At 37.2% G+C, this 13,998-nt stretch overlaps 1 protein-coding gene across 3 annotated transcripts in view; it reads right to left on the bottom strand.

Moving 5' to 3' along the window:
- LOC102301614 (ras-specific guanine nucleotide-releasing factor RalGPS1) overlaps positions 1-13,998 on the bottom strand; it is a 91,915-nt gene that overhangs the window by 8,388 nt on the left and 69,529 nt on the right. For all 3 annotated transcript variants that reach the window (XM_005947899.3, XM_005947898.3, XM_042214310.1), the window contains 6 exons: positions 9,116-9,183; positions 2,949-3,075; positions 1,410-1,561; positions 1,268-1,316; positions 718-798; positions 187-292 (listed from right to left, as the gene is read on the bottom strand). In XM_005947899.3, the coding sequence (XP_005947961.1) occupies positions 187-292; positions 718-798; positions 1,268-1,316; positions 1,410-1,561; positions 2,949-3,075; positions 9,116-9,183 (583 nt within the window). The remainder of the gene's footprint in view (positions 1-186; positions 293-717; positions 799-1,267; positions 1,317-1,409; positions 1,562-2,948; positions 3,076-9,115; positions 9,184-13,998) is intronic.

Below are 13,998 nucleotides of genomic sequence, written 5' to 3'. Positions count from 1 at the left end.
ACACCTCCACATTCCAATGTAAGGAACAAACGCTCACTGAAGTATAAATAAAGACCAGGGCAGTTTCTCAGTGCGAGTCTCAGTTCTGGAGGCTGCCCTTGCTAGCAAGAAGTTCTGTGTGTTTCTCTTCTCTGATTCTCTACTGAAGAAGTGTTTTAGAGTATATCTCTTAACAGTTCACCATACCTTGGGCTTTCGTCCCTCCTTCAGCAGTGTTTTCCTTCGCAGTGGTCCTTCAATGGTCACTCTACCAGCTTCACTGCATCCATAGCAGGAGTTGGTAGCAGAGTAGCTAAGGATGTTGGGTAGTAAAGAACATTTAACACTGTAAGCAACTAAAACAGTATTCAGAGCTCAGTGAGTGAAGTTAAAGCTACCTTTAAGAGACTCTTTAAACAAAAGGAACATCCATAATTGTTTCTAAAAATAGCTGCTGGCAAACCATGAACGTCACTGTGTGGTGTTTTCCTACTTAATTTGGTAAACGGACACTTTAGAGACTTAAACAATGACCATATCACAAAATACAGTCAGTGTTTCTATAACTAGAAAATCTCTTTTTAATTAAGTGGAAAGCAAAGCAACATAATTCTAACATCCAAGCAGTCAGGAAATGAAGGGAGTTAAAACATCAAACATGTGTGTCAAATACAAATAATGACTTCATTCTCTTTTAAGACTGTAATACTAATTTCTTACTTTGTTGATTCACTGTACCTGTAAACATAGCTTCGGCTCCGGGGAGAGTTGCGAAGAGGGACCCTCCAGTTCGGGCCCAGTGTTGCATACATGCGGCCCCTGTTTGTCATAAATTATCATAGTCAGCCTTCGTGGTTGGATAGGTCAGTGCTCAACATCATCGAACCCGAAGTGTAAACCAAAGTCAACACTTTACAGTAATATATGACTAAACATGTCATATTGTCCACTCCCAGCCTCTACACAGAAAATAATCTACCTCATTTGCAAAATTGCATTTCCTCTTTTTGGAATATCTGTTAACTACAGAGAACTGCTGTTAAGCCTCATTGAAAATTTTAAAATGAATTTATCATAGCTTCAGTATAAGGACAGCAGGGTGATAAATTCTAAAGGGACTGACCAAAATACTGTTGATAATAGTCTTTTCATCTCATCTCAACCTATTAGTGGTTCTAAAACAAAGTTCTTTTTTCCCGTTAATGTGAAAATTTGTGGGGGGGAAAAAAACCTGTCATTTAAAAAAAATTCTTATTTCAAAATTGTTACAATTATAATTGTCTCTCACCTCTCCACTGCAGGTGATAGCTCCTCCCAAAAGGAACTTTCACTACTGCCTATCATAGGAAAAAAGAAAAACAAATGTAAAAGTCTAAAGATTTGGTTTTGCTAATAAATTGAATACTTGGGAATATTTTCATCACACATACCTAATGACAGGCCATTGGACACAGATGTACTGTGCGGATCATTTCTGACTGGGCTCTGAGATTCTAAGAAGCTGTCATCTAGCAGGTGTCGTGTTTTCTCTATAGGAAATGTGGCACTCCTGCTTTCTGACATGCCATACTGACACATCACACTGTGGACAGAGATCAACCATCAGACAATCAATGAAACAGAGATGCTGGTTGTACATTTTATGTGTCATGTCATGGCTCAGGTATAGAAATCCTGAACATTGATTGTAGGTAACAGAAGCATTTCATGGCCTTGAAGTTCACTTTAAATCTATCATCCTTTTTTCTGCTTGTTCTATAACTGTGAAGAAGAATAAAAGACAATATTATTTTCTGGACAAGAATTCATTCATTTAACACGGGGGTGTCGAACTCCAGGCCTCAATGGCTGGTGTCCTGCAGGTTTTAGATCTCACCCTGGGTCGACACACCTGAATCAAATGATTAGTTCATTACCAGGCCTCTGGAGAACTTCAAGAAATCTTGATGAGGTAATTTAACCATTTAAATCAGCTGTGTTGAATCAAGGACACATCTAAAACCTGCAGGACACCGGTCCTCAAGGCCTGGAGTTCGACAAGTGTGCCTAACATGTTGCATGTGTTTTCTTTCTTTTGTTCCCATCTTTCTACCATTTTATCGCGCTCTGTTGGAAACGGCCAACATTACATTAGTCCTCTATTTTTAAATAATATTTTGAATGCATGTAAAGTCTATGATATTTGTCAAATATAAACCAATATTCCATAACCAACACACCATACTACTAATTACAATAACATGAATGCATCTCAAATGGTGTAAACAGTTTATAGAAAGACAGTAAGTCTTCATTTAAGGCAGGTTATTTAATGTCCTTAATGGCTTCCTGTTGGGTAACTCTCCTTTGTTTGTCACCCCTTCATATGGAAAGAGCAGCATGGGAATTCCAAACACCAGTTAGGCAATGACAACCTTACAGAGTTATTATATTACACAGATTTTTTTTCCAAGTCAGATTCGTTTATAACTCATTACTCTGCTTTTGAGGACAATACTGATGTGTACAAAACGATCAAACAGCTGGAGAATACAGATACAGAAACAATGGGCAACCATGGATCAGTCATTGTACACTGCAGACCATGAATTGGACTATGGGACTACCTACACCCCCATAACAGTGCACTGTCCATATTACAACCATTCCTTTTCAAACCATTCCTTTCCATACCAGTCAATGAAAGCTTTTTGGAAACATTTTGGATTTATACATTATAGGCCAAGAATGACTTGGATTTTACTGCTTTTAAAAAAGCATTAGTTTGTCCTTCTATGAGCACTCATATTATTTGTATTCAGTACACTGTATTTTTCTGTGTTGCTTTCAGTGAAGTCTGTTTAATTCCCCAATAAAGGCTTGTGCTCCAAAATGTTAAACAAGAACATGCCATGAGGATGAATTATTTTAATAATATTGTTTTAATATTATTACTACTATTAAAATTGGTAATAGCTTATTCTGCTTACTTGTTTCCTAGACTGTGACTCTTCCTGTGGTGAGAGGGAGGGGGGGTGGGAATATGAACCCCCACAGACGCATCAGGGCAAGTAGGTCGTCGGTTATACCTCATAGAGGCCGATACCTCACACAGACCTGAAACATAAAAGGTCATTAATAGTACTTATGTGCAATTTACTTATGTGCAACTCTTTTTAATTGACTAAATTGGCTACTTTGGTTACTTGAAACTCATGTGTCTTATTTAATCCCATTCACATTTATTATTTCACAATGATTTTCTTCTGACAGCGCAAAAAAAAATGGTTCATGATAAATTGGTTACTGTATATCTGAATTTCTTTCTTTCACATCTTCAAAGTAGCAAACAAAAGCAGCAGTGGAACAAGTACGAGTCCTTTATTTGCCTGGTATTGAGACTTTCAGGTTATGTGCCGCTTATTGGTTACTAGTCTGTGTGAGACCTTAAATAATATATTAAGGCACAAAAACACTTCTGATATTAGAAACTAGATCAATTATTAACAATGCAGAGAATTAAGGCTTATGGAGCATTAAAGCAGGATTTTGTGAAATCACTGGCCAAAAATCAACAAAACCCATAATCATATTGTAATTCAATTAGTGTGTGAAACGAATTCACTAAAATAAAATATAGTTTATGACAGAGGACCTCTGGCCGATCACAAATCTTTTCAGACTTGAATTTAAACAGGGTTTACATTTAATGGGATGCTACAAATGAAACACATACATGCATATGCTTATTCTCATTTCAAAGGGCTTAGAAGTAAGAGTGCATTCCTTATAAATGCACATAAAAAGGTACCAAGGGCTTCCACTGGCCTGCTGGCCACACTCTGAGACCTCAGGGTGTATTAAAAAAAAAACAACTCAACACCACAGCCACTAGAGGGCACTGGTAAGGTGCAAACTGACCACATAAAAGCCTTTGTTAACATAATTAATCAGTGCAGTCATCCCGTGTAAGTGCCTACATAAATTTATCATCAGTCCAGTCACAGTTTCTGGCAGCACTGCTGATGGACTAGTAAAATGATCCACTGTTCCTATGTGCTTTCTGCGCCAGTGGAACCTCTGAGTCACTGTGCGTTCCCTCTCACTGGAAACCCACTGGGGGCCAGTCATTTTGACCATTTGGGACCCATAAGGCCAGTCTGTGTTCAGCATGTTCAGCTTTGAACACTTTAGATTTGCATGAAGTTATTTTTTTTTAAGGTTTTTTAGTATAGCAGGCTCTTTTGATCTCATATGGAGCATATAGAGCTGAACAAAAGACATACAAGCAGCTGTATATGATTGTGTCTATTGGTGGGGTTGTTGGGAAAGCAGATGCATTCCCAGTCATGATGTAATGTGGAATTTGTTGAAATCAGAATCGTTCTACCAGCAGGAGGAATAGATTTAGAGCTCTATTAGCAATCAGTATTGCAGTGCAGTAAAGGTAAATTGAAGGAATATAACACACATTAAGGCAGTTTCTTTTCCCGAAACTGGGAATAAAGTGATTTTTCCAGGAAAGAACGTTCTTAATATGGCTTAATTATCAGCTGACAAAAGCTCCTGCTGGTTTGGATTATTGTTGCTTGTTCTGGAAACATTCACACTCAGCAGAATAAGTCTAATGAAAACTCTAATTTTCATTTCTTTAATTGCCAAAAGTATTTTCTTTAATTTACCACATGATTGTAACTATTCTAAGTGAGAGTGGTTTTATTGGCGGTTAGTTTCATCAGCAAGAGGTGGCAATCATTGTGTGTTTTTCAGCCTTTTTTAAGAAATAAAACATTATCCATTGCCTCCCATACCTCACCAAAGAACAACAGTTAAGCCAAAATGATATGCTGACAAGAGTCCTTAATATATGACTGCAGCATTTCTTCATAATAAGAGTAGAATGATGTGGAGGAAAAAAAGAAAAACTGAGACACACTGTGCTGAAAAGTGCATTTTCAGAATGCGCTAGAAAATGTTGGATCTGTTTTTAGGCTATTATGAGACAGGTTAACTGGTTTAGCTCACTTTTAGATCAAATTAGATTGAGAGTGACTCAAACTAAAATGACTTTTACAATATTGAGAAGCACAAAAACACACAAAAATCAAATCTACTCTTGTTTGCTGCTTTTGTCTTTAAATAGCATTGTTTCTTGATATAAGCAGTTTTGAAGGTACTTAGCAAACATATTGTTTTAGTGCTTTTTGCCTGTTTTCGTAATCTCAGAGTAACTCCATGATGTTGAGATAAGGGTTCTGCTGCTGGAGGACTGCCTCTTCTTGTTGTTACTGAAGTTAATACATGCTGCTTATACTCTGTCTGTATGCTGTGAAGATTAAAAGATATTAGTTTTGTGTGATGAAAAGATTATAATTTAAATTAAAACCAGTCCTTTAGTTTTTCTCAGACAGCAATTCATACAAAGCAGGCCTGGCAGGTTGGCCGCAGCAGTAAAATTCTGCTGTTACCTTACAACAGTTCTTTGAACAGTCATTCCCAGTGATTGTGTGGCAAGCACACATACAGGCTTGTTTAGCTTTTTGATCTGCTGCTCAGACATTACAAAACAGATTGGATGAAATTAACCACAGTGAGGAGTCTCTGCCACGAAGAATTCAGTCACAGGCTTACAAGGACAATTATTAAAATGAGAATGGAAAATTGTAAGAGTGCTAACGTCACACAGAGCAGCAACATTTAGACAGTTTCACCTTGTCAGACACAGTGATGGTGAAACTGATCAGTTCAGTCCACCACATTTTCTCAGTCTTACACAAAGAGAGTGAGCAAACCAAATTCTTCTGTTTGGCATTGTGTGAAGTGCATGAGACTTGTTTATACTGACTGAGCCAACAAGACAGTGGACACAGCCAGAACACCCCTTTTCTGCCATGTTATGTAACTGAAAATCTTCATCAAAGCAACAAGAGGAGAGTACCATTAGCTGCTATCATGCACTTACAGTATGAGACAGCCTGCTGACAGAAAATCAGGTAATCCCTTAGTTAGCCAAAACCTTGTGTTCACCCCTATATTAGTTTTTTGTTGTTGTTTTTTTAAACTGAAACCACGCCTCCAAAATCTGGATGTCTACAACATCTTTTCCACTGGTGCCTAATCTAAAACTGCTTTAACAAAAAGGTTGCTGCTATGTTACTCTAGCACTGCACAAATAAATTGCAGGTTCTAGTTGCTCTTTTCTACTTAGCCAGCTGGATGAGAGCAGAGCATTGTAATTCAGGAGAATGCCCAGATGCCTCAGTCCCCAGCTCCTCCAGTCTACATGTCAAAGTATCTTTGGGAAAGATACTGAGCCCTGAGATGCCCCATGTATTAATTGGAGAGGGAGTGTTTCTGCGAAAGTTGTCGTCAGAATGAAGTGCTTACGTTTCAATGAAGGCTCAACTAGAGTAAAAAAGCACTAAAGAAGTACCAGTGAGTCTTGGATATCACATGAGCTTTACACCATTTCTCTTACATCCAACATGCTTACTTGGAGATTTATTTTTATTATATTCACCTGCCCAGAATTTGCAAATTAAAATGAACTAGTAGTTAAATCTGATACAAAGTACGTTTTTGCATATGAGATAAGTGCCACTGTGCATGGTTCCTGATAAATAAAAACGAAATAAAAAGCAAAAGAGCTGAGTTTCTCATGCTTCTGACTCCGTCACAATATAATTAGTGCTATTCACTTTATATGAGGTTGATTAGAATGTTTTGCCTCATCAAAGCATTTTTTTAAATTAAAACACATTACTCCAAAGCAGAGAACTTTGCATCTTTAAGTTGGCAGATTGTTTACATTAGATACCCTTTCTGACGCAACTCCAAAAGTACATGTGTCTTTGCTAGGGATCAAACAAAGATCTTTTACTTGTTAAGTAGACATGTAAACTACTACACTATGGAGCCGCCTTGAAAGAAAAACACCTATACACACAAATTTGTCCAAAGAGAGATGTCAGGTTTATTGGTGATTCTAAACAGACTGTGGATATACTTAAAGTATATAAAATACCTGTTTCCCATTCAATGAAAACAATAAGGGGGTCATTTACATTTTGAGAAAAAAACATGCGGTCACACGAGGTCTCCATACAGGTGAAACAAGCCATCCTTGAGCTGCAAATGTTTTTTGTTGAGGGTTGGGGGTGGGGAGAACATCCAAGAAATTGCTACATTAGGAATAGCAGACAGAAGAAAATAGTGGTGGATGATCACAGAATCATTACCATGGTGAAGAGAAACCCTTCACAACAGCCAATTAAGTGAACAACACTCTCCAGGAGGTAGGCGTATCTGTCCGGCAATTTGACTGATGAGTTTTGTTTTAGTGGTTACCAGGAGTCTTTCCTTTAATCTGATATAACACCTTTGGGATGATATAAATCTAGGCCTTCTCATTCAACAGCATTGTCTGACCTGCACTTCCAGAAGAATCCTAAAAAAAGTATATAAAGACATTCCTAAACCTTGTGAAAAGCATTCCCACAAGAGTTGAAGCTGTTGTTATTGCTGCAAACAGTGGGACGACACCATATTAAAGGCTATGTATGCTTTAATATGGTGTCGGCCACATACCATATGGGATGCCACTCAAATTCATATGTGTGTTTGGCAATTTAGTTTATGTTTAATAACTGAATTTCATTACATCTGTGTGTGTTTTATTGTTTGTTTGTTTGTTTCTATTTCAATCAAGCTAGCTAGCTAAACAGATTAGACTCTTAGAAAGCACTTAGAACAATGTGCTTGTGCGAATGGGTGTGAATGGGTGAATGCACAAGTTGTGTAAAACACTTTGAGTGCTCAGAAGAGTAGAAAAGTGCTATATAAGAACCAGTATCATATAGTATTTACAAGGCAACGGGTAGGAAATAACATACAATTTTTTAGGTATCTGTAGTTCAATTGAGTCTGGCTGTATGATGCTGACATCACTTCCTGGTAGAGATGGGTAGAAAATAACCCTGAATGTAGTCTTCATCATGCTACACTAATAAATGAACACCATCACTTAAATGGTAAATGTTTCTATCAGTGCAGTGCACCAAAGCACAGCATGTGACATTATGAAGTAAATGTTGGTTACACCCGCATGTAATGACTATAAACTAATACACCATTAGAGTCTAAACCACCAGGTACACGATACTGTAAAAAATGAAGGTTTAATTTACAACGGAAACAGAAAGAGGATGGCTTCTTTGTTCATGTTGTTAGCTGCTGATAGCTTTCACTTGGTTACTGAAATGGTGAAAATATGAACAGTAGGAGTACCTGTGGGAACTACAGTGCTACAGAAAAGCATATGTGTGTGCCTGTGTGTGTGCGTGATCTGTTTCACCACAGGAACAGTTGTGTTTATCTCTGATTATTCTTTTTAACACACCCATTTTTTTTTTCTGTTTTTAGTGTAAAGTAAATGTTCATACTGATGCTAAATGCTAGTGTTCATTTCAATTCAGTTCAATTCAGAATTGAATTATCAGAGCCCAGGTAAATTTAGATAGCACCAAATCAAAACAACTGTCATCAGGGCACTTCACATAGTGTACTTTACATATACTTTTTATGAAAACTCAATGGTCATGAACATGCAGCAGAGTTATTATAGTTTTTATTTTTCTAATTAGGTTTTATTTTTATTTCCTTTTTCCATTTCAGGTTTTTGGATTTTCTTATTTCAGTTTAGTTTTTATTGTTCTAAAATGTTTCGTTTTACTTTAGTTTTCATTAGTTTCACAGTTATATCTTTTAAATTTATTACTGCATGGAGGGCTTGGAAAATTAGCACAGGTATTACAATAAACACACAATAAACGTGTCTATCAACGAGTCATCAGGCAAGTTGCAATTCTTTTTTTAACCAAACTAATAGATACTAAAAACAAAGCAAATTTCCTCCACAAAAATCAGTTCAGTTACTTTAAAAAAAATTTTAAGTCTAGTTTTTATTTTTATTTCAGTTAACTAAAATGTTTTTTCACATTTAGTTGAACTTTTTAGTTCAGTTTCAGGTAACTATAATAACCTCTCCTTGCAGACTTGACAGAAAAAGCTAATAATTTATGTTTTGAGTACAACTTGGTGGAAGTGGTGGATATCTGCAGGGCTTTTTATCAGTGCAGTTCAACCATGTGTGACTTACCTGCCAGGTCTTCTTTAGAAGAAGCAATGCGAGGGGAACTGTTGCCAGGTTCAATCTTTAGAGAAAGCCTGTAACACAAATGTTTCCATTAGATAAAAGAGCTCAGTGCTGTTGTGTTTGTCAGTTAAAAGGTAGTTTCAGATTTTACTAAACACACTAAACATTACGCAACTGAGTAAGGCGATGTCACATTATCTGCTGATGAAGAAAATTCTTTTAATTAACATTGTGTTACTTCTACATAGAAGCCGTCTCACTCACACTTTCTTTTATATCTCAAGTCTTAGGTCAAGCAGTTACGTCGCCCATAATACTCGCAAAATATCAATCACTTTCTTTGGTCTCTGTTTGCCACATCACCACAAATTTCTTACAGCATATGCAGTTTTACTGGGGCTGAGACAGACAGCATTAAGCAACATTTTTTTAAATGTAAAAATGAGGAAAGATAGATTTACTGCTGCCACTCCTCATTTTTTAACATAGTCTAAACATATACTTAGTCTGGATAGGATTACCTTGGCCAGCAGTAATATTGTTAGGAGGCTTGGACTAGTTTTTGACCTGGATATGTCCTGTGCATATTAAACAAATATGTAGGACTGTCTTTTTTGATAAAGTATATAGTTAAGATTGGATCTGGTGACCCTGAATCCTCCTGAATCCTTATTTATGCTGCTATAGGCCTAGACTGCTGGGGGCGTCCCATGATGCACTGTTTCTTGTTCACTCAGCTTTTTCACTCACTATGTGCTTATAAACAACTCAGTATTTAATCATTAGTTATTATTCATGTCTTTTTAATGAAAAACACAAGCCTTGTAATTAGAGATGGACCGATCCGATATTACGTATCGTATCGGTCCGATACTGACGTAAATTACTGGATCGGATATCGGAGAGAAATAAAAAATGTAATCCGATCCATTAAATATCAAAAAAAGCACCTCACAAAACTTGCAACACGGCGTAACTCAGCTCTGAGCAGTATGCATCACGTGATAGAGCGGCTGTGTGTATTTGTAGCCTCGCTACCAAACCGAGCATTTCATCTCCGAGGAAGTTATCCCAGAGAGAAGTAAAGCAAGTGTGTAAGTTCATCTCTGAATGTTTGTAAAGCATTCCCACGTTAAGCTTAACAACCGATATATGGAGCGACTGCCTCTCTCTCCTCCCTCCTGCTGCTACTTCAATCATGAAACTGATTAATGATCAGCTGATCGGCTTTTCTGTCGAGTCCGTCTCTCTTTTTGTTTTTGGCCCACTTTGCACCAGAAAGAGGAAACCAGCGGCTGAACAACAGCAGCACGTTTAAGCTTGATAAGCTGTTGTTAGAATTTATTTAATATTACTTTCTACACCAGGATCTTTTTCTACAGCTGACGGCTGGTAACTGTGCAGGGGCGGATCTAGCAAAGTTTAGCCAGGGGGGCCGATAGGGCATAACAGGGAAAAGGGGGCACAAAGACATACTTTTCTTTCTTATTCTCATTTAAAATGTCTAGCTTTTAATAAATAATTATCTGAATCTTACACCCAAAGTTTTAATCTGATGTAAAATGTATAGAAGTCCATTACTGTATATAGTAACTGTTAAGTCTAATATACCCTAGTAAGCTATAGTACTTTTTCCTTTGGGAAGATACCATCTGTGCAGTCTGCAGTTCTGTTGAAGAAAGATGTTGAATCTATTTAATTATTCTTGAAAAATAATTTATTTCTGTGCATTTTTCCACACTGCATCAAATTAAAGTTGATTACGTCGATTAAGCATCATGAGGTGGGGGGTGGTTCCCTATTTTTTTTGCTGGGAGTTTGCAACCCTATTAGTTAGGTTGCTTAATATTTCTGCTAAGTACTCTTTAAAATACCAGAATAGGAAGGATGGAGCAGGTTTAAGTTTATTAGATTGATCAGTATTGCTGAACTATGAAATATTTTGGGTGCAGTGTATTTTTTACATACAGGTATAACAGAATAGCTTTAGTGTTGTTGTTTATTTAAACTTGAGTATGAACTTATACAAAATGCAGCAAGATATTAAAAAAACAGTTTTATTGATTAAAAAACACTATATCGGATTCATATCGGTATCGGCCGATATCCAAATTTATGATATCGGTATCGGACATAAAAAAGTGGTATCGTGCCATCTCTACTTGTAATGCCCCAAAAGGTTGAAGTCTTGTCTTTGTCTGCCAGTAACTGAACGTTTCTTTTTAGACCAGTCTTATTTTGATCTGCCTTTTGCTGCTGGATTTAATATGCAGTATACAATACTATGCAGTATTGTAATTTCTTTGGAAATACGGATTAAAACTTTAATATTAAATTCATGCCATAAAATGCCTTGATAAGATGTAGGGAAGAGGACACAATCAGCCTTAGATTAGCCTCCTCAGAGATTGGACCTTAGTATTATTGAAACAGTTCCATTCAGCCAACAGCCAAAGAAAAGGTTTGGAATGTTCTTTAAAAGCCCGGAAAACTATTCCTGAAGACTACTTAAAGAAATTACAAAAAAGATTGCCTTAAAGAGTTAAAGCTGTTTTGAACAATAAAGATGGCAATACCAAATACTGACTTTAAAGTTCATGAGAAATATACAAACTGTTTTTGCGTTATATGCTGCATTTACATGCATGTTCACATGTTTCCATTAATCAGTGCGCCTACTGAACACTTTCCTAGCATAACAAAGAAATGACTGGTAGATCACTGTATCTTTCACTGTGTCTCGCTACAACTACTAGCAGCAAACCTTTACAACACAACGATTACCAATTATATTATGGAGGCTTTACATTTATTAACTTTTTTGAGAGCCAAGAAAAGACATGTCACGTGTTCCTGCCCAGTTTGCCACTAAATAACCGTCTATGACCTATGAGTCAACTTTATTGAATAAGATGCATCTTCTGTACATGCAAGCTCATCCTACACAGGGTGGTTTTTGGGTGTCTTAGTACTTGTTCAGGAAATCTCACCCAGGTGAATTTGTTTCAATCATGAACATCTTGAGAGTTTAAAAAGCAAGTTACTGGACTTTAAAAAATTTTTGTACATTTTTCACCTTACATTCAAGAGCCTTCTTCAGGTATTTATTTCTGAGTTGTCTCTTAGGAGGTAGTCACTGACCCACTATTAATCACATGCCTCATCAAATGAGCCAAGCTGGAGAAGGCGAGAGATGGGGTACACACAAGGCTAACACAGAGAGACAGAAAACCATTCACATTCAACACGGACAACTATGGGCAATTTATAATCATCAATTAATATAACCACACAAACTGCATGTATTTGGACTACAGGAGGAAGCCAAGAGAACATGCACACCCCAGACAGAAAGGCTCTGGCCAGATGGTGGATTCAAAACCAGGGCTTTCTTGTTTGATGCGTCAGTGCTAACCACTGCCCCACTGTGCTGCACCAGCCCAATCTTGTTAGAAACAAAATTATTATACAAAACCAAAAACTATCATGGTCAAAATAGACCTCCTGATACTAATAGCGGATTTGTCTATTTTGTTTTGCTGAAGTCATTTGTTATAGTTTTCAAGAAACCTCACATGTCTCCCAAGCAATCCCAGCTGTTCTTCTTTGGTGAATCTGTGGATCTTGGTCTTCTGTTCACCCTACAGATTTCCAATGGGACTGAAGTCATGTTTTTGTGCACACCAGTCAATAACATTCACTTTGGTGATGGAGTTATTTCTTTAGCAGAAGCGACACATGTTTTGGGTTGTCAACCCAGACCCAGGTTTGCTGCAAATACTTGAGAGTTTCTTTCAGAATTGTCACATAGCCTTCTTTCTTCAAGATTCCTTCCACCTTGACACACTCACCTCTCTATAGTTCTCTCACACATGCACAGTCTGCTAAAACTCAGAACAAAGAGTTGTAGCCATATTCATTAAGAGAAAGATAAACTTCACTATTCAATTTTATTTATATAGCGTTGTTGCTGTCACAACAACAGCCGTCTCAAGGTACTAAGGTACTCATAATAGGGGGAGACTTCAACCAGCCATTTAATCCAAAAAAAATTATAGGCTCAGTACAGGACTAGCTCAAAGGAACTGCAGGCTACAGACATTCTTAAACAATGAATTATTCTGGTCTTTGCAATGCTCTGCATTCATATGTCCCTACAGGGACTGTCTATCTTTTCACTAGGACACCACTCACATTCTCACTTAGGCTACTTTTATATTAAAGCAAAAATTTCTGGCACAACTTTTAACCTACTCCCAAGGTGCGTGAAGAGGATGAAAAAGTCACAATCTTGCAACACTTGAAGGGAAGAGGAACAACTTTATTGCCTGATGAAGGCCACAAGCCGAAACCCGTCGGTCAGGCAATAAAGTTGTTCCTCTTCCCTACTTTTATATTAAAGACACTCAGATTCATCCTATCACTATCAGTGATCATTCACCAGTGTCTGTCTCTGTGACAAAGAAAAGAGTCACACATATTAAGATGGTCCTTGTTGTCCTAAGACATTTACTGCTTTTTCTCTAATTACACTTAATAGCTTAACTACATTAATAGGCTAGATGCTCCTTAGAGATATTACCTCCATCAGTGCTATCTGGACTCTCACCAGGATTGGTCCATCATTGCTATTATTAACAGCTAACTGAGGCAAGGCTGCATTCAATCTACTTTAAACATACCAAGGTAACATCTTTACTAGAGCAAATCTAATCTTGATGCCAGCTCTATATGGCATTTTTTTTGCCTATTTCAAAATTGCCATTTTTCGAATAATTTGCTAACAAAATTGCAGAAGTCAGTTAGCATGTAAAATCTGTCACGTTCCTGTTTCTTTCCGTTAAGGAATATTTCCTAATTGTGACATATAGTCTCCTCAGCTGAAC

Source organism: Haplochromis burtoni, unplaced genomic scaffold, assembly GCF_018398535.1.
Source record: "Haplochromis burtoni strain Fernald_Lab_line unplaced genomic scaffold, NCSU_Asbu1 Contig_548, whole genome shotgun sequence".
Taxonomy (NCBI): Eukaryota; Metazoa; Chordata; class Actinopteri; order Cichliformes; family Cichlidae; genus Haplochromis; species Haplochromis burtoni.
Note: the sequence above shows the minus strand (reverse complement) of the source record. Positions and strands in the feature narration are given on the sequence as shown.